This window comes from Labeo rohita, chromosome 3 (assembly GCF_022985175.1).
Source record: "Labeo rohita strain BAU-BD-2019 chromosome 3, IGBB_LRoh.1.0, whole genome shotgun sequence".
NCBI classification, from domain to species: Eukaryota; Metazoa; Chordata; class Actinopteri; order Cypriniformes; family Cyprinidae; genus Labeo; species Labeo rohita.
The window spans coordinates 32,945,387-32,969,876 of NC_066871.1; the positions used below are offsets into that span (position 1 = coordinate 32,945,387).

Here is a 24,490-nt window from a genome sequence, read left to right on the forward strand (position 1 = left end):
CTTAGAATAATGCTGGGAATAATAATAAACGGACGGCCGATGTTTGCAATGCACGGAATATATGAAGACTCACTTCACAATCATTAGACTACATAGTAGGTAAGTCTGTGAGTCTGTCTGCGGCGCTTTTGAACCGAATATAAAGCGGTTGTGTGTCGGAATTTAAACAAAATGTCGGTTACTATGTTTTGTTTACTAATCATAAAGCAACTGACATCAATAGCAAAATGCGAAAACATAACATAAAATAAGTACCGAATAACACGGCTGTAATAATGAATCCAGTTAGACAGGTGCAAGCTGACCAACTGGTGTCCGGTTACCTGTATCTCTTACTTCACAAGACTTTAATGTCTGTATTGAGTGTTATTATTTTATATATATTATTACAAGCCATCATGACTGATCTATATAGAAATCGAATGAAATGGGAAAACTGTAAAATACAATTTAATCGTAATAGCGAACTTTGTATGAAAGTAAATAGGCTACTTGACAGTCTTGTGGTTTAATAAGCAACAAAAAGCTGTTTATGTTTACACACTTAACGCTATTTGATCATCTAAGTGTATATTAAATAAAACGCTGTCTGAATATGCTGTTCATGTCGTGTAGGGCCCATGATGGCCGGGTCGCTGCTGTGGGCAGTGGATGTGTACGGGCGGGTGTTCAGTCTGTCGGCCGCTAGAGGCCGCTGGAGGCGCGCCGCGGATTTCGTGCTGGAGCTGAAGCGAGTGACGGGCTCTCGGCAGTGCTGCTGGGGCATCGGGTGCGACCATCTGGTTTATCTGCACGTGTATCCCAGTCAAGTGCCTATACGCCATCAGGAGGAGACCTATGAAAACCAGGTGTGTTGGAAAACTTTCTATTAAATTGTGCTTTATTACCATGATAAAATACTGTACCTGTGAATTGGCAATGACAAAGTATGGACAGCTTAGCTGTACACAATAGTAAAAAATAAATAGTTCAACTGTTATACGTAAAACATAATGAAATAAACTGGTTATATTGGTAATATAAAGTGAAATAACAATAGCACACATCAAATCAATTAGCAAAGCAGAGTAACAAGAAACAATGAAAACAATAACAATATTCATATTTACTCCAAAAGCTTTGAATATTTAAGATGATTTATTGTTTTTGAAAGAAATCTCTTATGCACAAAAAGGCTTCATTTATTTGATCAAAGCTACAGTTACAGTAATATTGTGAAATATTCTTACAATTTAAAATGAACTGTTTTGGAATATATATTGTAATTTATTCCTGTTATGCAAAGCTGAATTTTCAGCATCATTACTCCAGTCTTCAGCGTCACATGATTCTTCAAAAAACATTCTGATTTTATGATTTGCCTCTCAAGAAACATTTTTTATCACTATAAGTGCTGAAAACAGCTGGTTTATGTTTTTTGTGGAAATTCTGATATATCGTTTCAGATTCTTTGTTGAATAAAAAGTGAGAAAAAATAGCATTTACTTGAATTAGAAATCTTTTGTTACATTATATATGTCTGTTTTGATAAAGTTATTGCTTCCTTGCTGAATAATAGTACTTAATAATACTTACTCATAATAATAATAATAATAATACTTTTTTAAATCATACATAAATTAGTGTACACTACCAGTCAAAAGTTTTTAAACTGTAAGATTTCTTATGTTTTTTAAATAAGTCTGTTTTGCTCACCAAGCCTGCATTCTTCAGTCACATGATTCGTCACAAATGATTCTAATATGCTGATTTGCTGTTCAAGAAACATTTCTTATTATTATTATTATCAATATTTAAAATAGTTGAGTACTTTTTTTCAGGATTCTTTGATAAATGGAAAGATCTAAAGTAGATACACACACACACACACACACACACACACACACATATATATATATATATGTTTTTTTTCTGACAGAAATTATAGAAATTAATACTTTTATTTAGCAAGGATGCTTTAAAATGATCAAAAATGATGATAAAGAAAGACATTTGTACAGACAAATGTAGAACAGATAAATGCTGTTCTACTGAACTTTCTATTCATCAAAGAAACCTGAATAAAAACTTCCACTTAGCTGTTTTCGACATAATAACAATGATAATTATAATAAATGTTTTTCGAGAAGCAAATCAGAATATTAGAATGATTTCTGAAGGATCATGTGACTGGGGTAATGATGCTAAAAATTCAGCTTTGAAATCACAGGAATAAATTATATTTTAAAATATATTCAAATAGAAAGCAGTTATCTTAAATAGTAAACATTTTTCAAAATTGTACTGTTTTTGCTCTACTTTGGATCAAACAAATGCAGGCTTGATGAGCAGAAGAGACTTCTTTAAAAAAAACTTAAAGTTTTTGTCAAATTTGTCAAATTTTTAAACATTTTTTTGTCTGGTGGTGTATATGAAGTGTTCAGATGCAAAAGCCTCTAAATCCATCTGACATTTTTATCAGGGTCCTAAGTATAGGTTTCTATGTAAGTACCGGTACTTCTGATTGGGTTGAGGCTGGGATTTAGTGAGTTTGAAGTTAAAGTATTTGATGGATGTATAATATGTGTTGAGAGCATTCACTCAGTATCATTATATCATATTTGACCAAGGTGGCGTTTAGAGGCTTTTGCATCTGAGCTCTTCATATATTATATTATTCCAAATTTAAGCTAGCAAAGTATATAAAATATAAATGCACCAAGAAGTAGTATAACAATAATAATAATAATAATCACCATAACATTGTATGTTACAGACAGCACATCTGACCTGCTAAGTATCATTTTCTGTCTGTCTGTGTTACAGAGATGGAACCCAGTTGATGGTTACACAGACACGCTTCTCCCGACAGACCGCTGGCAGTGGACGGATGAGTCGGGCTTGAACCCACAACCTCTTCACAGCTTTGTGTTACCGTCTGCTAACTGGGAGTGGGAAGGAGACTGGTATGTGGATGATGAAAGCTGTGGGCGAGAATCCACTGAGACAGGGGTGAGTGACACAATCTCAGTCCTATCTAAACGCAAGCCATGAGTTAACTAAACTCAGCTCACTCTAAACTCAACCTACTGCAAACTCAACCTGTCATCCCAAACCTAACCAACTGTAAACTTAACCCAATAAAGCCAAAACATACCTCACCCTAACCTTAGGGAAAAAGTGGTGTTCTAACTGTATTAAATGTACACTTGTAGTGTACTTCAAATCATAAAAGAGTATTTTAAAAAACTGTACTTGCAGATAATATAATATGAATGAAATAAAAGGTCAATGAAGTACACTACCAGTCAAAAATTTTTTGAACAGTAATGTTTTTAAAGAAGTCTCTTCTGCTCACCAAGCCTGCATTTATTTGAACCGAAGTACAGCAAAAACAGTAAAATTCTGAAATATTTTTACTATTTAACATAGCTGTTTTTTATTTTAATATATTTTAAAGTGTAATTTATTCCTGGTTATTTTGTAATTTATTCAAAGCTGAATTTTTAACTTCATTACGCCAGTCACATGATCCTTCAGAAATCATTCAATCACTCAAAAAAACTATTATTATTATTATGTTGAAAACAGCTGAGTAGATTTTTTCAAGTTTCTTTGATGAAGTTTTGATCAATTTGATCAATTTAAAGAATCCTTGCTAAAAAAAAAAACAAAACAAAAAAAACACTGACTCCAAGGTTTTGAATGGTATAGTGTATAATGTTACAAAAGCTTTTTATTTCAGATTTTTTTTTAAACTGTTTTAAATATTGATAATAATACATTTTTATAATAAATTGATAATGTTTCTTGAACAGCAAATCAGAATATTAGAATGATTTCTGAAGGATCATGCGACTGGAGTAATGATGCTGAAAATTCAGCTTTGAAATCACAGGAATAAATTACATTTTAAAGTATATTCCAATATAAAACAGTTATTTTAAATAGTAAAATATTTCACAATATTATTGCTTTTGCTGTATTTTGGATCAAATAAATGCAGGCTTAAATATTTTACTTTAAAGTACATTTTAAATCATTATGTTTTAATAAGAAATTCACTTATTTTGATGTGTTGATTAACATACCGAAACACATTTTGACATACGTAAAAGGGTCAAAAAAGCACTAAAGTTCAGCTAATTACATTTAATATAAATTAAAAATATAATAGACTTGAATTTAACTGTAAATACTGAAAATATTACATTCAGTTCACATTTAAGTGTGTTCTTTATAAAAGTATATTATAGTGTGCATCTTTTTTTACAAGGGTAGACCATCTCGATGCACTCAAAAATAATAATTCATAAAAATTTGAAACAAAAATGTGACCTAGTACCACAAAACCAGTCATATGGGTCATTTTTGTAATATTGAGATTAATACATCATCTGAAAGTGGAATAAATAAACTTTCTATTGATGTATGGTTTGTTAGGATATGATAATATTTGGCTGAAATCTGGAATATGCAGGTGCAAAAAAAAATCGCCTTTAAATTTGTCCAAATAAAGATCTTAGCAATGCATATAACTAATAAAAAGTTTTGATATATTTACAGTAGGAAATTTACAAAATATCTTCTTGGAACATGATCTTTACTTAATATCCTAATGATTTTTGGCATAAAAAAATTTGATCATTTTCACCCAAACAATGTATTGTTGGTTATTGCTACAAATTTGAAATCATGTCAGAATGACTGTGTAATGCTACTTCCTGTGCTTTCAGGGGTGGGAGTATGCAGTGGACTTCCCTGCCACCTTCACCAAAGAGAAGAAGTGGAATTCATGTGTCCGTCGCAGGCGATGGCTTCGCTACAGGAGATACAAAGCACTAGGATCATGGGCCAAGGTATCATCACGAGATATTGTATTTTTATTCAATAGGGGAATCCAAACTAACTTCTGAAATGTGAAACTCATTGTGAATTTCAATGTGAAACAACCACTGTCTTGCAGAGTTTAGCTCCAACCAGCTCCAAAACACTTGCCTGGAAGTTTCTAGGGAGTCTGAAAACCATGATTAGCTGAATCAGGTGTGTTTAATTAGGGTTGGAGCTAAACTCTGCAAAACAGTGGCCCTCCAGGAGCAGACTTTGACAGCCCTGAATTATATTTTAATCCTATTAGCTGTTGTCCACATATGTAGAGTCAATCAGAATGCGGTTTTGGTGCAGGTGCCTTTGGACAGAGGCAGACCTCCTCCAGAGCCCTTCATTGACATCAGCTGTGGAGGCTGGGACATGAGTGACAGCCCTGAGAAACACATTTACCTGTGGGCCGTGTCCCAGCAGGGGAAGGTAAGTCATTACATATGCAGCCAGTGCAAAGGAATATTTTCTGGTTTAAAACAAGCTCTGGACATCATATGTGCCATGTTTACAATGATTGTCACAGAATATAGTTTACATAATTATACTACATACATACAGTTCAGCTCAGTCAGATTTTGTTTCGTTTTGAAAGAAATTAGTACTTTAATCTAGCAAAGACATAATAAATTGACCAAAAAAGAGAGTAAAGGCATTTATAATTTATAAAAGATTTCTATTTCAAATAAATGCTGTGCTTTTGAACTTTAATCAAAGTGTCCTGAAAAATCATGTTCATCAACTGTTTTCAACATTGGTAATAATAATGTTCTTTGAGCTACATATCAGCATATTAGAATGATTTCTTAAGGGTCATGTGACACTGAAGACTGGAGTAATGATGCTGAAAATTTAGCTTTGATCACAGGAATAAATTACAGTTTAAAATATGTGACCCTGGACCACAAAACCAGTCTTAAACAGCACGGGTATATTTGTAGCAGTCACCAGAAATACATTGTATGGGTCCAAATTACAATTTTTTTAGGCCAAAAATCATTAGGATATTAACTAAAGATCATGTTCCATGAAGATATTTTGTACATTTCCTACCATAAATATATCAAAACTTAATTTTTGATTAGTAAAATGCATTGCTAAGAACTTCATTTGGCTAACTTTGAAGGCAATTTTTTTCAATATTTAGATTTTTTTTTGCGGTCTCAGATTCCAGATTTTCAAATAGTTGTATCTCGGCAAATGTTGTCCTATCCTAACATACCATACTGTACATAAATGGAAAGCTTATTTAAAAAAAAATCCACCCTTATGATTGATTTTGTGGTCCAGGGTAAGATATATTCAAATAAAAAAAAGAGTAATTTTAAGTTGTAATAATAATTCACTATTTTTATTTTGGTTTTTATGTCATAATTTAAGTTTTGATTAAATACAAAGACTTAGCGAACATAAAAGACTTTCAAAAACATTAAAAAACTTTTGACTTTTGAACTGTAGTGTGTATAAATCACATATATGAAACATATATCAGTAACAATTGTGGTAATTGACAGTATTTCACAGCTTGAGCTGTATATAACTAGTTGTTTAACTGGTAAGTAGGTTAAGATAGTGATGCAGCTGTGGTTGCATTACAGATTTTGGACCACTAGATGTCAGTTCTGTGATGTGTTACAGTGCTGATACTTCAGTATTATTTATTATACTCTTTATTAGTATTTAAATGAATTGGTGTTTTTATATTTTAAGATTTAATTTTAATTTTAGCTCAGAGTTGAAATTTAGTGTAAGTTCAGTTGAATTTTATTAATTTTGTTTTAATTTAGCTTTAAATTATATCTATTTCAATTTTAGTTTTAGTAATTTTAGTGCTGAAACTTACACTTTAAAATTTTATTTCAATTAATTGATAAGGCTGTTTCCTTCATTTTTTTTAAGTTTAAGTTTGTCATCTAATATTTGCCATTTTAACTAAAAAATTTTTTAAATCGTTTTATTGTTAGTTTTAATAACAGTAACAGCACTGACAGATGCATTACAAACTTGTGACCACTAGGGTGCACTGTGGTTCTGTGAAGTCTGCTTTATATTTTGAGCTCAGCCAACACCTCATGGATTAACCACTTGTTCACAAGAATGTGAACAATTTCTCATCCAAGTGGTTAATTTAAATGCTCTCTGAATGTTTTGTCATTTTTATCACGTGTTAGAATCTCTTCATGACACCACGCAGATGTAAGCTGTGTTTGTATCTCTACACAGCTGTGGTTCCGCACAGGCATCAGACAGCAGAACCCGGAGGGGACGCGCTGGGAACCCATCCAGGTGCCCCGAGAGGTGGCGCAGGTCAGCGCTGGGCCGAAAGACCTGCTTTGGGTCGTTCTCTGGGATGGACAACTGCTGGCCAGAACGGGCATCAGTAAAGACTGCCCTAAAGGTCTGACACTGACAGATGTATTCCTGTCCTTTGAATTCACACATACAGTATGCAGAACATACAGTACATGTTTTGAATGACTTACACAGCGCTGCTATTTACGGTCACACGGTCACGGTCATGTCAATAGCATGACAGAAGTCCTAAAGAACATGTGGTCACTTGCGCCACACTTGCACATTTCTAAATGTCAGTGCATTAAATAGCAGGAAATCGAATGCAACAAAAGCTGCAGGAGCTTTCTGCTGTCATGTTTGCACAATGTTTTTGAATCAGCCAGTTTTTGTGATTTTTAATTGATTTATGAAGTCCTCAAGTTCACACAAGTGTCTTGACAGGACACTTTCAGTACAGGTTTGAAAAGAAATGACATTAAAGTATACGGTAACAGATTTAGATTAAGGAACACACATTCACTATTAACTAAGATTTTTCCCTTAATTTTTTCAGGCTTATCGTGGGAGCTAGTGCAGCCTCCAAATCAGAAAGGAGCTGTTCATGTTGCAGTGGGGATCAATGTCGTTTGGGCCGTTGCTAAAGACAACAAAGTAAGATGATATTTATTCTATAAATGCTCTGTACAATGCTTTGCTTGACATTAATATTCTGCTCTGAGTTTTGCACATTCATGTAGTGCAGTTAATAAAGAACTGCTATAAGAAACCAACTTAACTAACTAATCATGCTTAAATTCAGTAATAATTTATTTTCCTATCATCCGAGTAATTGCAATGCAGTGCGCAACTTTACCTTCCATTTTCATCAAGTATTTGCAGATGTTCCTGGAGAGTTTACACTGTCCAGGAACATTTACACTGTCCTGCAGAGTTCAGCCAACTAATTAAAGTTGGCCTGAAGCAGCTCATTAAGGTCTTCTAGAAATGTCTAGGGAAGTTTGTTAGAGCTAAACTCTCCAGGATGCTGGCCTTCAAGCAGGATGGAACCCCTGATCTACTACGCTGAATGAACTGAAAGTAATATTAATGTCTGTTTTTGATTTTTGAAGCCAAAATGATTCAAATGATCGGTGTGTTGTCATGTGACAGTGTAGCATACTATACAACAGTTTGTTGTCACATAATGAGTTCAGTTTGATATGCATTTAAAAAAAAATGAAAGTAATAGTGTATTATGGAAGCCTGTTTCGTTTACTGAATGAAAGAATAAAAAAAGGTAATTGTGACTTTATATCTTACCATTTTGACTTTTTCTGCGATTTGCATTCTTTTTTCCAGAATTTGACTTTTGTGAATTCAGAATTCTGATAAATTAAGTTATAAAGTCAGAATTGTGAGATATAAACTTGCACTGAAAAAAGTTCTTCTAAGCCTTAAATTTTTGTAAAGTCAGAAATGTCAGAATTGTGAAAATATAAACTTGCAATTCTGAGAAATAGAATTCTAAGAAAATTTCTGTAAATAAGTTGCAATTCTGAGAAATAAAGTCAATTCTGAATTTTGAGATATAAACTTTTTTTCTCAAAACTGAGAATAAACTTGCAATTGTGAGAATTCTAAGAAATAGAATTCTGTGAAATAAAGTTGCAGTTCTGAGAAATTAACTCAAAATTCTGATAAATTAAGTTGCAATTCTGAGAAATAAAGTCCGAATTGTGAGATATAAACTTGTAATTCTGAGAAATAGAATTCTAAGAAATAAAGTCAGAATTCTGGTAAATAAAGTTGCAATTCTGAGAAATAAAGTCGGAATTCTGACTTTTTTTGTCACAGTTGCTAGTTTGCACCTCAATTTTGACTTTTTTTCTCAAAACTGTGAGATATAAACTTGCAATTGTGAGTTGTAAAGTCAGAAATGTGAAATAAACTCGTTATTCTGAAAAATAGAATTCTAAGAAATAGAATTCTGTGAAATAAAGTTGCAGTTCTGAGAAATAAACTCAAAATTCTGACGTTTTTAGTCTTAGTTGCAAGTTTGTATCTCACAATTCTGACATTTTTTTCTCAGAATTGTGAAATATAAACTTGCAATTGCGAGTTTTAAAGTCAGAATTATGAGATATAAAGTTGCAGTTCTGAGAAAACTCACAATTCTGACCTTTTTTTGTTGCAGCTGTGAGTTTGCATCTTGCAGTTCTCACTGTTTTCACAGAATTGTGGGATATAAACTTCCAGCTGTGAGTTATAAAGCCAGAATTGTGAGATATAAACTCATAATTCTTAAAAAGTCAGAATTGTGAGATATAAACTCACAATTCTGACTTTTTTAGTTGCAGTTGCGAGTTTGCACAATTCTGACTTTTTTCTCAAAACTGATATATAAACTTGCATTTGCGAGTTATAAAGTCAGAATTGTGAGCTATAAACTCGTAATTCTGAGAAATAGTCAGAATTCTAAGAAATAAAGTTGCAATTCTGAGAAATAAAGTGAGAATTGTGAGATATAAACTCACAATTCAGACTTTTTTTTCCTCAGAATTGTGAGTTTATATCTCGCAATTCTCACTTTATAACATACAGTTAAGTCAGAATGATGAGATATGAACTCGCAATTCTAAAAACATATCAGTCCTTTTTCCCTTCAAAAATAGACTTTATATCTTAAAATCCTGAGAAAAAAGTCAGAATTGCGAGATATAAACTTATATATAAGTTTGAGTTTTTATATGGAAACATGCTTCTATAGTGTATAGATTGGACAGTGCAGTAAACCATGTGTTTGTGATAGGTCTGGTTCAGGAGGGGTGTGAATTCCCACAATCCCACTGGCTCAGGCTGGATCAGTATTGGTGGAGAGATGGTGATGCTCAGCATGGGGCCCAGTGACCAGGTGAGATCAGTGAAGTATCATATTATATTGCCGTTCTAACAATACTATATATACACACACTCACTTTACAACAATTTACAGCCAGATGGTTTTTACAGCCAGAAATTTTAAGGGGCCAAAAGATGACTTCAGATCTTGAAGTAACTAATCTGAACTAACATTAATTTAGTGACATGAAGTACATTTAAAGTACATTATAGTAATATAAATTAAAATGCTTACATCATGTAGAAGGCTTTAGAATTTTGTCTTTGACATGAGGGGCCTTAAAAATGGGCCAAGAACCACTGCTTAGATGCACATGACAAGATGTTTCATTCCTGAACAAACTATATTTTTACATTACATAGTGGCATTTGTGAAAATTAAGTACACTTTAGAATAGTCATAAAATGCTAAAAGAAAATGCTTATATAATATACTTTAAAAGAATATACATGTTTTTGGACACTTAATTGACTCTTTGCAAGAGCTTGATTGACAGGCAGTCTGACCAATCATAACGCAGACTCCGCCATTCTGTCCGATAAACAAATCATACAGGAGAGTAGATTAATTTTGGTGGAATTTGTCTTTCTGCAGTTTAAATAAAATATGTTCTGATGTTCATTCATGTTTTTTTGTGCTTTAAGTGAAGAGAAGACGATCAGTTCACTTGTCGATTGATCTAATAAGGCAATACAGTGATATATCAGGACACATTAAAGAGCCACAAAACTAATTATTTATTTGCCGATATTTATTGTTTGAACTTCTTAAAAAAAATGACAACATTCTAAAGCTGAGATCTTGTTTCATACCAGAAGTAACCTGCTTGATCTAGTTTGTCGGCGTGTTGTCAGCTTCCTATTTGCTCTGCGATATATTTATCACTGCCTTTTATTTTATTAATATTATATTATCTGCAAGTGTGTTGAATATAAAATATATTTAATTGTTTAATCTTATTTAATTATTTAAACTTCTTTTCAAGCTGCTGCAAGAATATAAAACTTTTATGGGTGATTTCCAGAGAGTTGCTTGTACATTACTAAATGGTTTCTAAGGTGTTTTGGATGCTTGCTTACTGGTGTTTTATTGTCCACCAGGTGAAAATCATAATTTAGATCACAGTAATCGCAGCAAGCGGCAAGAGTTGAGGCATCATTCATGTCTGTAGCAAAAAAGTGCAGGAGTTAAAGGAGAAGTCCACTTCCAAAACAGAGATTCACATATAATGTACTCACCCCCTTGTCATCCAAGATGTTCGTGTCTTTCTTTCTTCAGTCGTTAAGAAATTGTGTTTTTTGAGGAAAATAATTTAGGATTTTTCTCCATATAATGGACTGATATGGTGCCCCAAATTTGAACTTCCAAAATGTAGTTTAAATGCGGCTTCAAACGATCCCAAATGTGGTTGTAAATGATCCCAGCCGAGGAAGAAGGGTCTTATCTACCGAAACGATTGGTTATTTTCATTAAAAAAAATACAATTTAAGTACTTTTTAATCTCAAACGCTCGTCTTGTCTTGCGTCCCCTGAACTCTGTGCATTCTGGTTCAAGACAGTTAGGGTATGTCGAAAAACTCCAATCGTATTTTCTCCCTCAACTTCAAAAATCATTTCGAAATCATCCTACATCGCTGCAGAAGTACCGACACCAGTCTTTGCAAAGTAAACATCAAGATCAAACACCCTTAACAAAAAAGGTAAAACAGTGATATAGGACGATTTTGAAGTTGAGGGAGAACATGAGATGGGAGTTTTTCGACATACCCTAACTGTCATGAACAGGAACAAAAACAGAGTTCAGGCAGAGTAAGACAAGACGAGCGTTTGACATTAAAAAGTATATAAATTGTATTATTTTTATGCAAATAACCGATTGTTTTGCTAGAAAAGACCCTTTTTTGATCACTGATCTTTGTCTTAGCAAACTCCACTAACACTCTGGATAAGTTCAATGCACTCACACCATGCTTTAATCACTGCTGCTTATATCATATTTCATCTGGTGAAACAATCATTTTCGCCTGTGCGGACAACTCTAGTGGTCCCAGTACTTGTCCTTGGGGGACACCCGTCTGCGGTAGGGTGGGGGGGCAGACAGGTCTAATTACACTCCTGTTCTCACATGTAGCTTTGAGGATTAACCATCATTAGATCCTCAGACCAATATGTGCACCCTGCAGGCCGACTGTATTCACTGTCCTTGTTTATACGCACAAACATTGATCATCCAATCGCCATCTCCAGCTTACTCTGGCCCCTCCCTCCTTCCAGGACAGGCATGTATGGTCTGGCGGAGTCGGGTGTCCATCAGGTGTTGATTACTAGAGCCGCTGAGTCTCAGTGTGGAGTTTGCAAGCGATGCAAACCTTGTCTCTGCATCTCTCTCTCTCTCTCTGTAACTAAACCCTCAGACCGCCTGGCTCTTCCTGTTGCCCACTGCCTCCTCCATCTCAGCCCAGCCATATATATACACCTCCAATTCTTTCACCCGCACACAGCCATATGGGAGCGGCTAATTTGAGTTTGGCCACTCTCCACCATTCCATACTTCACATTTCATTACTAACCGCGCAGGCCGTGTATCTGTGTTCAGCTCAGCTGTGACGCTCGTATTTGATCCTGTTCCTCAATTTGGCCTAATCAGAAACAATATCCTGTCTATATCAGCACATAAAAAGATCATCTGATGACATGATGATTTTCTGATGCCAGCTTTATTATAATGCAGCCGATATGAAGGATTTTACTGCGAGTTATTGTTGTATGGGTGTCTGCAGTGCTTATCTTTCTAAAGAACCCTCTTATGCTCACCAAGACTGCAATATATAATGTAATATTTTTTTTTTCATATTTTAAAATGTAATTATATATTTAATTATGTATTATATATCTATCTATATATCTGTATATATATATATATATTTTTTTTTTTTTTTATATATATATATATATATATATATATATAGTGAAACTGATGGAAACTAAGCACATTTTATTTGAAATATACATTTTTTGTGACAAGAGAAATATTTTTTACTGTCACTTTTGGTCAGGTTAATACATTTGATGCTGAATATAAGTGATAATTTATTTTTAAAAAATCTCACTGACCCGAAATGTTGAATGGTAGTTTTATGTTCTAAAATATCTTAAATAAATAAAATCTCACATGCATATTCACCACAGTTTGCTTTAAAAAAGGCTGCAAAACACTACAAGTTCATTATTTAGTGATATGTGTATTTTTATTTTGTTTTTCATATTCAGAAGATGAGCATGAAAAAATACATGAACTAGACTATAGTAAGTTTGTCTTGTCTATTTTGACCCATATGTTTTGTTATCTTAGCTTGAAGAAGGTATGTAAGAATTGAGAGACTGTGGCTGGTGTGATATAAAATATAAATTTATTTTATGTGTGTTTGTTTGTGACACAGGTATGGGGGGTTGGCAGCGATGACCGGACTGTGTATTTTCGTCATGGCGTGACAGCCACAGAGGTCACTGGCAGGTCATGGGTGGCTGTGTCAGCTCAGCTTGATGGCAGTGAAAGCACAAATCATTCCAGGTAGTTGAAAAACACTGTACAGAGCAGTGATTCCTGACCAGGCATAGTACTTAAAGGGATAGTTCACCTAAAAATGAAAATTCACCCTCCAGCCATCCTAGATGTATATGACTTTCTTCTTTCAGACAAATACAATCAGCGTCATATTAAAAATGTCCTGGCTCTTACAAGCTTTATAATGGCAGTGAATGGCTGGTGAGATTTTGAGGTTCAATAAAGTGCATCCATCCATCATAAAAAGGCTCTAGGGGCGGGGTTATTTTAACAGCCATTCACTGGCATTATAACGCTTGGAAGAGCCAGGACATTTTTAACCCTTGTATGGTCACTTTTTGTCAAAAGAAAAATGATACGATAAATTATTTTTTCAAACTCATACTCATTGGCCTTGGCTCATTTTCTGTGAAGAACATATCAGAACAAATTTTCAGTGACCACTCACTGTACACCCCCCTACACACTTATGTTACATACAGCATGTTCAGGTCCACTGGACCCGGGGCTAATAAAAGAGTGGAAATTTTAGGTCCTGTGTAACTTCACTCTGTCCCCCTATTGTCTGAGCCTGCTATTAGCATGTGTATGTGTGTTTATGTGTGTGTATGTGTGAGTATATGTGAGGGAGAGTCTGAGAGAGTGTGAGTGTAAGTGTGAGTTGTGTTCTTCTGCCCCTGCCATTCCTGCACAAGGGTGTAGCAGTTTAATTCATAAATGTGATCTAACAAAGGAAAAGGGCAAATATCAGCCATACATGCTGTTTATATTGCTTGTAATTGGGATGACGTAAACATCTGTTGAGTATTTTAGCAAACATTTTTTAATTGTGTTGAATTAAAAACCCAAAAATGCAGCAGGTCCACCAGACCCACGAACAGTGACTGAGTAACAAAAATATGAACACCATACAAGGGTTAATATAACTCCAATTGAATTCGTCTGAAAGAAGAAAGTCATTTACACCTAGGATCATAGTTGATTTTATTATCGTCATATTTAATACATGAATTTCTAAGGCGTCTAAATTATCAACATGATGAATATTTTGATGAAAAAAAGTTTTATACAATCTACTATATATATATTAGATATGTAATGATATTAAAATCTCACAATACGATAATATCTCGATATATTTATTGTGATATTTAAAAAAAAAACTTGAAAAAAAAATACACATTTTGTACATTTTAAAAGTTAAATTCTTCTATCTAATGCACTTTGAGAGTTCAAAATTAAGAGCTCCAACCCATGTTCTTAACTAAGAAATCTTAAGTCAGAAAAGTCATTGAATTGATGTGTACCTACATTTTAAAGGGTCAACCCTCTTTTTATTTGTGGCATACTCTCTCAGTCAAAATTAGATTCACGCTGGTGTTTTAAAAAGTCAAACAAATTAGAATATAGTAATTTTATATTATTCTTGTTCCTATGACAGTAATAACCATATACTGTAAAACAATTGTGCTGTAAAATAAATGAAAATGAATATTTCATAGAGTTATTTATTTATTCATTCATTTATTTTTTTGCTTTACACTACAGTATGGAAATTACAGTACTTGTTTCCTGTTTTGAATTTGGACTGCAGTAACACTTTTAAGCTGTTATTTTGGCGGAAACGACAGAAGCTGCGTTTCCATTAATTACCCTTCGAGATGCGCAAATTTAAATTGCAAATTGAAAATATGCCTAATGGAAACGCGTCAATTTCGCAAAAACTCCCATATATCGCAAAAAAGTTTTACGCTCGCATGAGGTGGTTTTTCAGGCAGTTCGAAAAAGGAATATTTTGCAAAACTGCAATGGAAACGGCTTTTTTTGCATTTACAGGTCACATGGCATATGTAAAAAGTCATATGATCATTCTTCAGTGTACTATAAACTCCAAGAAACACTTCATACGTAGCCGCTCTCAAGTATAAGGGGCTTTCCCTGATAATACCAGCAGCACCACACAAGTTTCTGAAGCGGCTCTCCGCGCTGCTTCTGTAAAGATACACGCATATGCCTCTTTCAATTAAATAAAGCCAAAAATCCATCCAAATCCCACCAAAATCCGTTGCTATGAGTTATCGCGAGAGGAACAAATTACGTTTCAGTCGCATAATATCGGTTAATGGAAACGTTGTCATTTCACAATATTTTTTTATCGACATTTATATAATATCGCCAAAGTTTTGCACAAATCTGTAATGGAAACGCACCTAGTAGAGTTTTTATTTTACAAACAATTTTATGTTGAAAACAAAAAACACATCTCACTACAAATCTAGCGAAATAAAGTATAAAACAAAGTATAACTGTTGGTCGTTGCATTCCCAAAGGCGCAGTAAACTAACAGCACATGCAATAAACATAAGTCATATTTAAGCCATATTGTGTATTCGGTTTTAGTTTAACAGCTACTGTGCCAAAGCATAATGGCCCAAAACTTTAAAGACCTTTATGTTAGAATAACAAGTTTAAATGTATTTTAAAAACTACACTTTTTGGCCAGAAGACCTGTCGTTTCATAACGTCATGTGACCACAATGATATCAAGACAGTTTTGCTATCACCATGCCATGATACTGATAATACCATTACATCCTTAATATATATATATATATATACAGAAGATGTCATTTATTTCATGTTGCAGTATCATGTCCATCCAGCAGATGGCGCCATGTCTGAATGGCTCAGTGTCTGTGTGTTTCCCAGTGTCCGTGTTCACAGTGATGCCAGTGTCTTCGCTGGTGAGGTCACTGCTCCTTCCCAGGGTTCCGTTCTAGGCTGTGATGACACGGACATTCCAAAGCCACGTGTCCCCAAGATCACGAGTGACAGTTTCATCTCTGCGCTGGTGTCTGATCGCTCCGCTCCAACACACGACCCGCCCTCTTCGGCGCACTCCAGTGTACCTGAGGAAAACCAGGTGACGAGCCAAGAGTCCGATTCCTCTATCCTGAGCCCGAGCAGCCCGTCCGATAGTAGTGAGACACCATGGAGCAATGTTGACCTGGAGGAGATGAAGGCCTCGGTTCCCAGCAGTGCGCGGAGCTCAGTGGCCACTTACCCCATTGAGCTGCAGCACAACACGGTAGTGCAGGAGGAGCTGCCTCCCTGGGCCTGGGTCACCGGTGGAGGATGTGACATCGATTCCAGCTCACATGTTGACTGGTTTAACATCTCAGGTGCTACACTGTTAAAGCAATAGCTCATCGTTTACTCACCCTCATGCTGTTGTAAACCTTTTCTGTATGCTGTTTTATTGAAAATATTCTCCTCTCTGATTCTGTCAGATCCTGGGCCGCTCTCTCCATCCATCACACCTGCTCTCAGTGCTCTAGACACAGACACTAGGACAGAAAGAGCACAGCAAGAGAAAAATGCATCTACAGAGAAGGTAACTGCACTGTGAGCAGGCCTTTGTGCATCACATGAGATTAATAGCGAATGGGAATCTCAAACACAGATGTATATGTGTGTGTCTCAGTCCGTGCGTGTGATGAGAGGTTGTATGTGCTGGTGGAGGGACTGGCCGCCCCATCAGTGGGAGGACGTCAGTGTGACACTGGAGCAGGTCACTGGTGCCGGAGCTCAGACAGGAGATATCCTTTACCTCTACTACATGCACGATCAGGAGAAGAAGGTAACACACCATGAGCAAAGTGTACTTTAGTATAATAGCACAAACAGTACTTTCTTATGGAAACAGTCATGAAAGTATCTTAAAGGGACCGTTCACCCAAAAATGAAAATTCTGTCATTAATTTCTCATCCTAATGCCGTCCAAACTCGTAAGACCTTCAGAATCTTCAGATCTTCAGAACACAAATTAAGATAATTTTGATGAAATCCGAGAGCCTTCTGACCCTGCATAGACAACAAACCAGAAAGGTAGTAAGGACATTTTTAAAATAGTCCATGTGACAACAGTGGTTCAACCTTAATTTTATGAAGCTACGAGAATACTTTTTGTGCGACTTATGAATTTGGAATAACATGACGGTGAGTAATTAATGACAGAATTTAGAGGAGTTTAGGAGTAAAACAGCTTATGAAGCCATTAAATTAATGTCATTACAAATTAATAAATAATGATCAAAATGTGTTGTTGAAGTAAAGTGTTATCAGACTGTATCAGTGCCAATAACTCCATGATTCTTCCAATGTGTGTGTCAGTATCTGTATGCTGTGATAAAGGAGGTGACGGCCCTGGTGCCCGTGTTCAGGGACTCTCTGTATACTGTGGCTGTTTACACACCAGAGAGAACCAAACAGAGATTCCCCATTTTACTGGCAACTCCCTCTCAAGAAGAATTCAACACCTGGGTAAAATGCACTTATGAACAGCACATCTGTTTAAAAAAGACCTCTATGTGACATAAAGCACACACATGATCTTTTTTTAACATCTGCTAGTGACAGGTGAATCAGAAAATGTAAATCTGCAAAATGTGAATTATTTTACCAAAATAAGAGGGATCGTACAAAATGCATGTCATTTTTTTTATTTAGTATTGACCTGAAATTTCACGTAAAAGATGTTTACATATAGTCCACAAGAGAAAATAATAGTTGAATTTATAAAAATGACCCTCTTCAAAAGTTTACATGTGCTTGATTCTTAATACTGTTTTTACTTGAATAAGTTTTTGTTTTTTGTTTTTTTTTTGTGATAGTTGATCATAAGTCCCTTGTTTGTCCTGAACAGTTAAACTGCCTGCTGTTCTTCAGAAAAAAATTTCAGGTCCCACAAATTCTTTGGTTTTTCAGCACTTTTGTGTATTTGAACCCTTTCCAACAATGACTGTATGTACATTCACTGATGCTCCAGGAGGAAACACAATGCATTAAGAGGTGAAAACCTTTAGAATTTGAAGATCAGGGTAAATGTAACTTATTTTGCCTTCTGGGAAACATGTCAGTATCTTCTGTAGCTTCTGAAGGGCAGTACTAAATGGAAAAATATGGACAAAATAAGAAAAATATACACATCTTCATTCTGTGCAAAAGTTTTCACCCCCCTCTCTTAATGCTCTTTTTTTTTTCTTTTTTTTTTTTTTTTTTTTTTTTTTTGGAGCATCAATGAACATTTGAACCTTCTGTGATAGTTGCATGTGAGTCTCTCAGTTGTCCTCAGTGTGAAAAGATGGATCTCAAAATCATACAGTCATTGTTTTGAAGGGTTCAAATACACAAAAATGCTGGAAAACCAAAGAATTTGTGGGACCTGAATGATTTTTCTGAAGAACAGCAGGCAGTTTAACTGTTCAGGACAAACAAGGGACTCATGAACAACTACCACTAAACAAAAAACACAGCTGTGGATCATTCAGGTAACAACGCAGTATTAAGAATCAAGTGTATGTAAACTTTTGAACGGGGTCATTTTTTATAAATTCAGCCATTATTTTCTCTTGTGGACTTTTGTAAACATCTTTTATGTGAAATATCCTACTCAGGTCAGTACTAAATAAAAAACAACATGCATTTTGTATGATCCCTCTTACTTTGGTAAAATAATGAGCAGATTCTACAATTTTGCAGATTCTACAAGGTGTGTGTGAACTTTTGACCTCAACCGAATGTCTTACCCGTCGTGATTCTTTATTTGGGTAGTTGACAAATAAAAATTGGACTGTGTCCTATGGTGTGACATGGAAAAAGGTTAGGAAAAAAAAGGTACAAAATACAAATAACTTGAGAAAAAATGTATCTTCATTCTTCACAAATAGCATGAGAGAGGTTTATCTTCAGTGTTAGAGGTTATTTTTCCGTCACACCACAGGACACACTGATACGTCAATTACCCATTTGCATAATCTTCGTTAAAAATATGTAAATTCTTCTCATGAAGAGCACATTTCTGCCCAAAATCATGGACAAAATTTATATTTGCATATAGGAAACAAAGATTTGTTGCATTGTGATATTATTTCCATGACAAGCTTACCCCTAAAACACATTTTACCCCAACATTTTCATGATCATAAATCTTCCTGATGACTTTGAGGTGTTTTTGATTGCATTGCAGAATCATAATTAGATTTTGAAGGGTTTCTGTCTGTGTGTAATCGTTGCAGCTGTCTCTGTTGAACGCGTCGTGTTGTGCATCCAGGGGTCTCGGAGAGCATCCGTCCAAACAGGCCCTGTGGGCTGTGACGTGTAAAGGTGACGTCATGGTGCATGATCCGTCACCCAGTCTGGAAGCTCCGGCGCAGTACCTACCCTGCGATCACATGTAAGAACGTCCACATCCGTCTGTCAGATTGTCGTTTTCTCTCACTGTAACTGTTCTAAACCTAGTTAGCTGCTTTACTGTCTGCTGTCTACTAGACAGCACCTTAACGTACCACACAAATAGCACTGATCAAACAAAGTAAAACAGTTTGATTTTCATAGAGTTTGGCATTAGCTTGATGCAAAGCAAACGATATTTTAAAAGCATGAAAACCACAACACACATATATTGATCACATTAGGTTACCAAGAAAAGGTAATCACTTGAAATGTTTTAAGAGGGCAGCACATTTTAATATTACAGTGGATCATACATCTACACTAAATACATTTAAAAAGATAGTTAGTGAAGACAGTGGTGAACTGAAGCATTTAAAGGGATAGTTCACCCAAAAATGTCAAATTAACCTTCTTTTACTTAGTTCCTCCCAAAAACTGAAAAACCTTTTGAAACACACTGAAAATAATGGTAATCTAAAATGGTAACATATAAAATAACTGGTTTTATAAGTCAAAAGCATTAGTTTACTTTTACTAATTGTAGTCTGTGCATTGTAAGTGCCTAAAATGCTGTCCAGATAGGCAGCTCACTAGGTTTGGGACAGAGCTAATCTGGTGTTTCATAATTTAATCATGCATAAAGTCAGGCTTGCATGCCCCAGAACTGATGCATTTGATTTGGTTTCCTCTGGACATGTGTTTGCGTGTTTGTGCCTGTCATTGTAACGTGTGTTTGGCATGTGTCACGTGTCTGTGTGCGTACCTGATGTGCGCTCAGGTTCTGGCGTCAAGTTCCTGCTCATCTGCTGTGTGTGGAGTCTAACAGCCTGGGTGTGGTGTGGGGCATCGCTCACGATCACACCGCCTGGGTCTACATGGGGGGCAGCAGGGGACCATCGGCTCAGGGTAAAGATGCACCCTGCTGCTAACTGTATCCCTCTACACCTACATCACGTTTTGACCCTGCAGGATGATCATATCCTGATTTGGATGCTGGTGTGCTGATGTTCTCATGAGGCAACTCACCAGCAGATCTTTCGGTCCACCGACTTAACCAGAAAGACCAAGTTTTGCCTCATGGTGCACCAGTTAGACAAGCACCAAACAAGCATAAACCAACCTGGACCAGGATGTATTTCATTCTGGTCTAAGCTGAACTTTGCAGCAGGATGGGACATTCAGAATATATTGCCCAGTTAGTAGTATATATTGCACAGTAGTATGCTAGTATTGTATTCAAAACATCTTCCCACTCATTGGGTCTCAGTCACCAATAATTGTCACCCAAATCATCTCCTTTCTCCTTCATTTAAAGCCTTTTATAGCTAAAATAATAAAACTCCTGAAAATCAGTATTTGAGATTATTTCCGTAATATGAATAAAGGTGGCAAAAAAAAGAATAAATAAATAAGAACTAAAATAATTTAAAGCTACATGGAAATACCAAAAAATAAATAAATAAAAAAGATGACAGAAGCAAATAACAAATTACTTAAAAATTAGTTTTAAAAATGAAAATATAAAGATAGAAGCTGGTTAAATATATTAATAAGTATTATAATGCTAAACGATTACAAAAGTAGCACTGTATTGTGCACAAATGTATATATATGTATATATATATATTTAATAACACTATAATTATTATTAATAGTACTATAATGATATATCAATAATACAAAAAGAACACTTTCTTGCTTGTGTATATGCCTATATAATATTAAAAAATGCTATAATAGTATAAAAATAATACTAAAATAAGGCATTTTCTCATTTTAGTATATATATATATGTGTGTGTGATAAATTACAGGTAATATTAAATATTGGTGTGTAAAATTTCATCTAACATGTTAGTAATTTAATAATGCTTGTTTATGTGCAAAAATAACTCTAGAATAAACATTTGGTTTCAATTGTTCAGACATTTTTGTAAAGTTAGAATAAATCTGAATGCAATTACACAAATTCACATACACTGCCGTTCAAAAGTTTGGGATCAGTACAACTTTTAATGTTTTTTTGATGTCTCTTATGGTCATCATGGCTGCATTTACTTAACAAAAAAAAAAAAAACAGAAAAAAACAGTAATAGTGTGAAATATTATTATAGTTTAAAACAATGGTTTTCTGTTTGAATATATTTTAAAATATAATTTATTCCTATGATGCAAACTAAGAATGAAAATTTACTGACCACAAACTTTTAAATAAGTTCAGATTGTTATAAAAGATTTCTGTTTTAATTAAAGGTTGTTCTTTTTAAATTTTAATTTATTAAAGAATCCCGAAAAAAGTATAACAGGTTCCAACTAAATATTAAGCAGCACAACTGTTTCCAACATTGATAATAAATCAGCATATCAGAATGATTTCTGAAGGATCATGTGACTGGTGTAATGATGCAGAAAAGTTATTTTACATTGAAATAATATTTCACAATATCACAGTTTCTTCTTCTTTGATCAAATAAATGCAACCTTGATGAGCATAAGAAACTTACTAAAAAAAAACATTAAAAATCTTACTGAACGCAGTGTATATGCACAGTTAGTGACTGTAACCCAGTGTTTTCTTTACCCATTTGTATTTTCATTTCAAATGTGCTTTCATTCAAGATCAGAATATCAAATTTTTATTTTAGAGAAACTCATACTAGTTGCTTCTGCCTGATGTTTGAATCTCTTTAATTTCAGGAAATGAAAACATTAACCAAGCAATAAGTGATGTGAGGAGTGTGTGCATCTATGAGAACCAGCGCTGGAACCCAATGACAGGATACACAGACAAGTGAGTGTCATTTCATTCAGCTCTGCTGGTTGTTTAACGTTCCTGCTGTAAGCGCTCCGTGTCTGCTGTCATCCTCAGGGGTCTTCCTACAGACCGTTACATGTGGAGCGATGCTTCAGGTCTGAGAGAGTGCACCAAAGACAACACCAGCCCTCCCTCACCGCAGTGGACATGGGTACAACAGCACACTATAAGCTTATCACACTTGCAAAAGTTCACGTTATTAAACAGCCTGTAGTACTTAAAGTGCACTGTACTATTGGGAGTATTGCATCGATTAGTTATTATCTGTGTCTATATATCTGCATCTCACTTTCACAGGTTTCTGATTGGGCTGTTGACTACGGCGTCCCAGGAGGGACAGATAAAGAGGGCTGGCAGTATGCTGCCGATTTCCATGTGTATGTCGACTTTGAATGTACTGTATTAATAGAACAATATCTTGAGACATTTGTATCTCAAACTAATGTTTTATGTTCATACAGGACTTTTCATGGTTATAAAACAATGAAGGACTTTGTGCGGCGCAGACGGTGGGCTAGGTTAGTTTACAGTATTGCTGCTTTTGAACTCACTGATTCTTTCATACATGTGTTTACACGTCTCTTTGTTAGCAGAAACATTGTTTCTGTCTAATGTGGGGCAACTCCCACAGAGGCTCCTCTGTATCCACCTTATTCTTCAATGTGGAAGTAAGCCTATGGGTGAGACGTCCGGTTCGTTAGCCGCTATAGTAGAGTTGGGGTACTCGGACTCGAGTCCGGTCTCGAGTACAATTTTTAGGCGACTCGGACTTGTCACGGACTCGGATGCATTTTTACTCAGACTTGACTCGGACTCGAGCCTTTCGGACTCGGAAAATATGCCGAGTCCATCCGAGTCCAGAGACAGTTGATGGAAATGTACAGTTTCTCGATGCATTACAATTACAAACAGTTGACTCGATGCATTATCAAGAAAGTGATATTCAGTATTTGCATGTGTTTTTAAGTCTTGTCCAGAAGGCTACTTGAAAGCCGACGGGTTTATGTGCGCACACACTCAAAGCGCTCACAGAACGCGCCTCTCAGGCAGTGTGCAAATGTCGAGTTCTCTTTCGCTTCTAATAGGTTCTGTTATTGCTACACACATGCTCGTCTTAGAGACTATTCATGTAAATAAATTCGGTTTTGTCTTAAGTAAACCTGAACAGCTGGGAGAAGCACTGATGCGTCAAAATATTTGATATGTGCGTCAGATCTTAAGCGACAGCAGCGTAAAACTGCAGCCGCCGACCGCGTCATAAATATTAATCAAACAACAAAAGAAAAAGAGAAAATCACTCACTTTTCCTGACTGAATCACTCATTAACTTCAGTAAGAATCATGTTTAATATATACAGTGAAGATTTTGCATTGTTTTATTTTAACATTTATTACTTCAAGAAATGTCTGTAGTCTATTTCTGTGGTAGCCTTTAGATAGACCTACCTAAAAAAAATCTATTTTTAAAAAGATTCTATTTTTTAAAAATATAATTTCATTTATATTTTTGACTAATATATTTATTTATCCTTTTGTTTGTAAGTAATAGGCCTACTTCGAGTGTTTACTTGCCTTCAGTAAGCTTGAGAATGTTTTACTTACATTAGTTGATTAGTTTTTGCTGTATTTTTTAAACATGGTGGCAGTTTCTAGCTTCAAAGAAAAATTATTTTTCTGACATTTTTGCAGCAATAGTTTTAATGGGTCCAAAACCACCTTGGGTGTGCATGATTTTCTAATAATTCAATGGCACATCATCAATTTTTCTTTATATAATGTAATTTATTGTAATTAATGTAACTATGAATGCATTCAAAAATAAAACAGATGTGAGTTTCCTGTGACTT

At 35.1% G+C, this 24,490-nt stretch overlaps 1 protein-coding gene across 2 annotated transcripts in view; it reads left to right on the forward strand.

Moving 5' to 3' along the window:
• tecpr1b (tectonin beta-propeller repeat containing 1b) overlaps window positions 1–24,490 on the forward strand; it is a 34,645-nt gene continuing 10,155 nt past the window's right edge. The window contains exons 1-19 of one of the 2 annotated variants that reach the window (XM_051101486.1): window positions 1–99; window positions 616–848; window positions 2,806–2,991; window positions 4,716–4,838; window positions 5,164–5,286; window positions 7,081–7,255; window positions 7,706–7,803; window positions 9,941–10,042; window positions 13,471–13,601; window positions 16,305–16,777; window positions 16,886–16,989; window positions 17,080–17,235; window positions 17,769–17,918; window positions 19,673–19,830; window positions 20,608–20,735; window positions 22,526–22,619; window positions 22,698–22,794; window positions 22,941–23,020; window positions 23,105–23,161. In XM_051101486.1, coding sequence (XP_050957443.1) covers window positions 621–848; window positions 2,806–2,991; window positions 4,716–4,838; window positions 5,164–5,286; window positions 7,081–7,255; window positions 7,706–7,803; window positions 9,941–10,042; window positions 13,471–13,601; window positions 16,305–16,777; window positions 16,886–16,989; window positions 17,080–17,235; window positions 17,769–17,918; window positions 19,673–19,830; window positions 20,608–20,735; window positions 22,526–22,619; window positions 22,698–22,794; window positions 22,941–23,020; window positions 23,105–23,161 — 2,663 coding nt within the window. In that variant the 5' untranslated portion in view covers window positions 1–99; window positions 616–620. The remainder of the gene's footprint in view (window positions 100–615; window positions 849–2,805; window positions 2,992–4,715; window positions 4,839–5,163; window positions 5,287–7,080; window positions 7,256–7,705; window positions 7,804–9,940; window positions 10,043–13,470; window positions 13,602–16,304; window positions 16,778–16,885; window positions 16,990–17,079; window positions 17,236–17,768; window positions 17,919–19,672; window positions 19,831–20,607; window positions 20,736–22,525; window positions 22,620–22,697; window positions 22,795–22,940; window positions 23,021–23,104; window positions 23,162–24,490) is intronic. The other variant, XM_051101479.1, reaches the window with a different exon arrangement.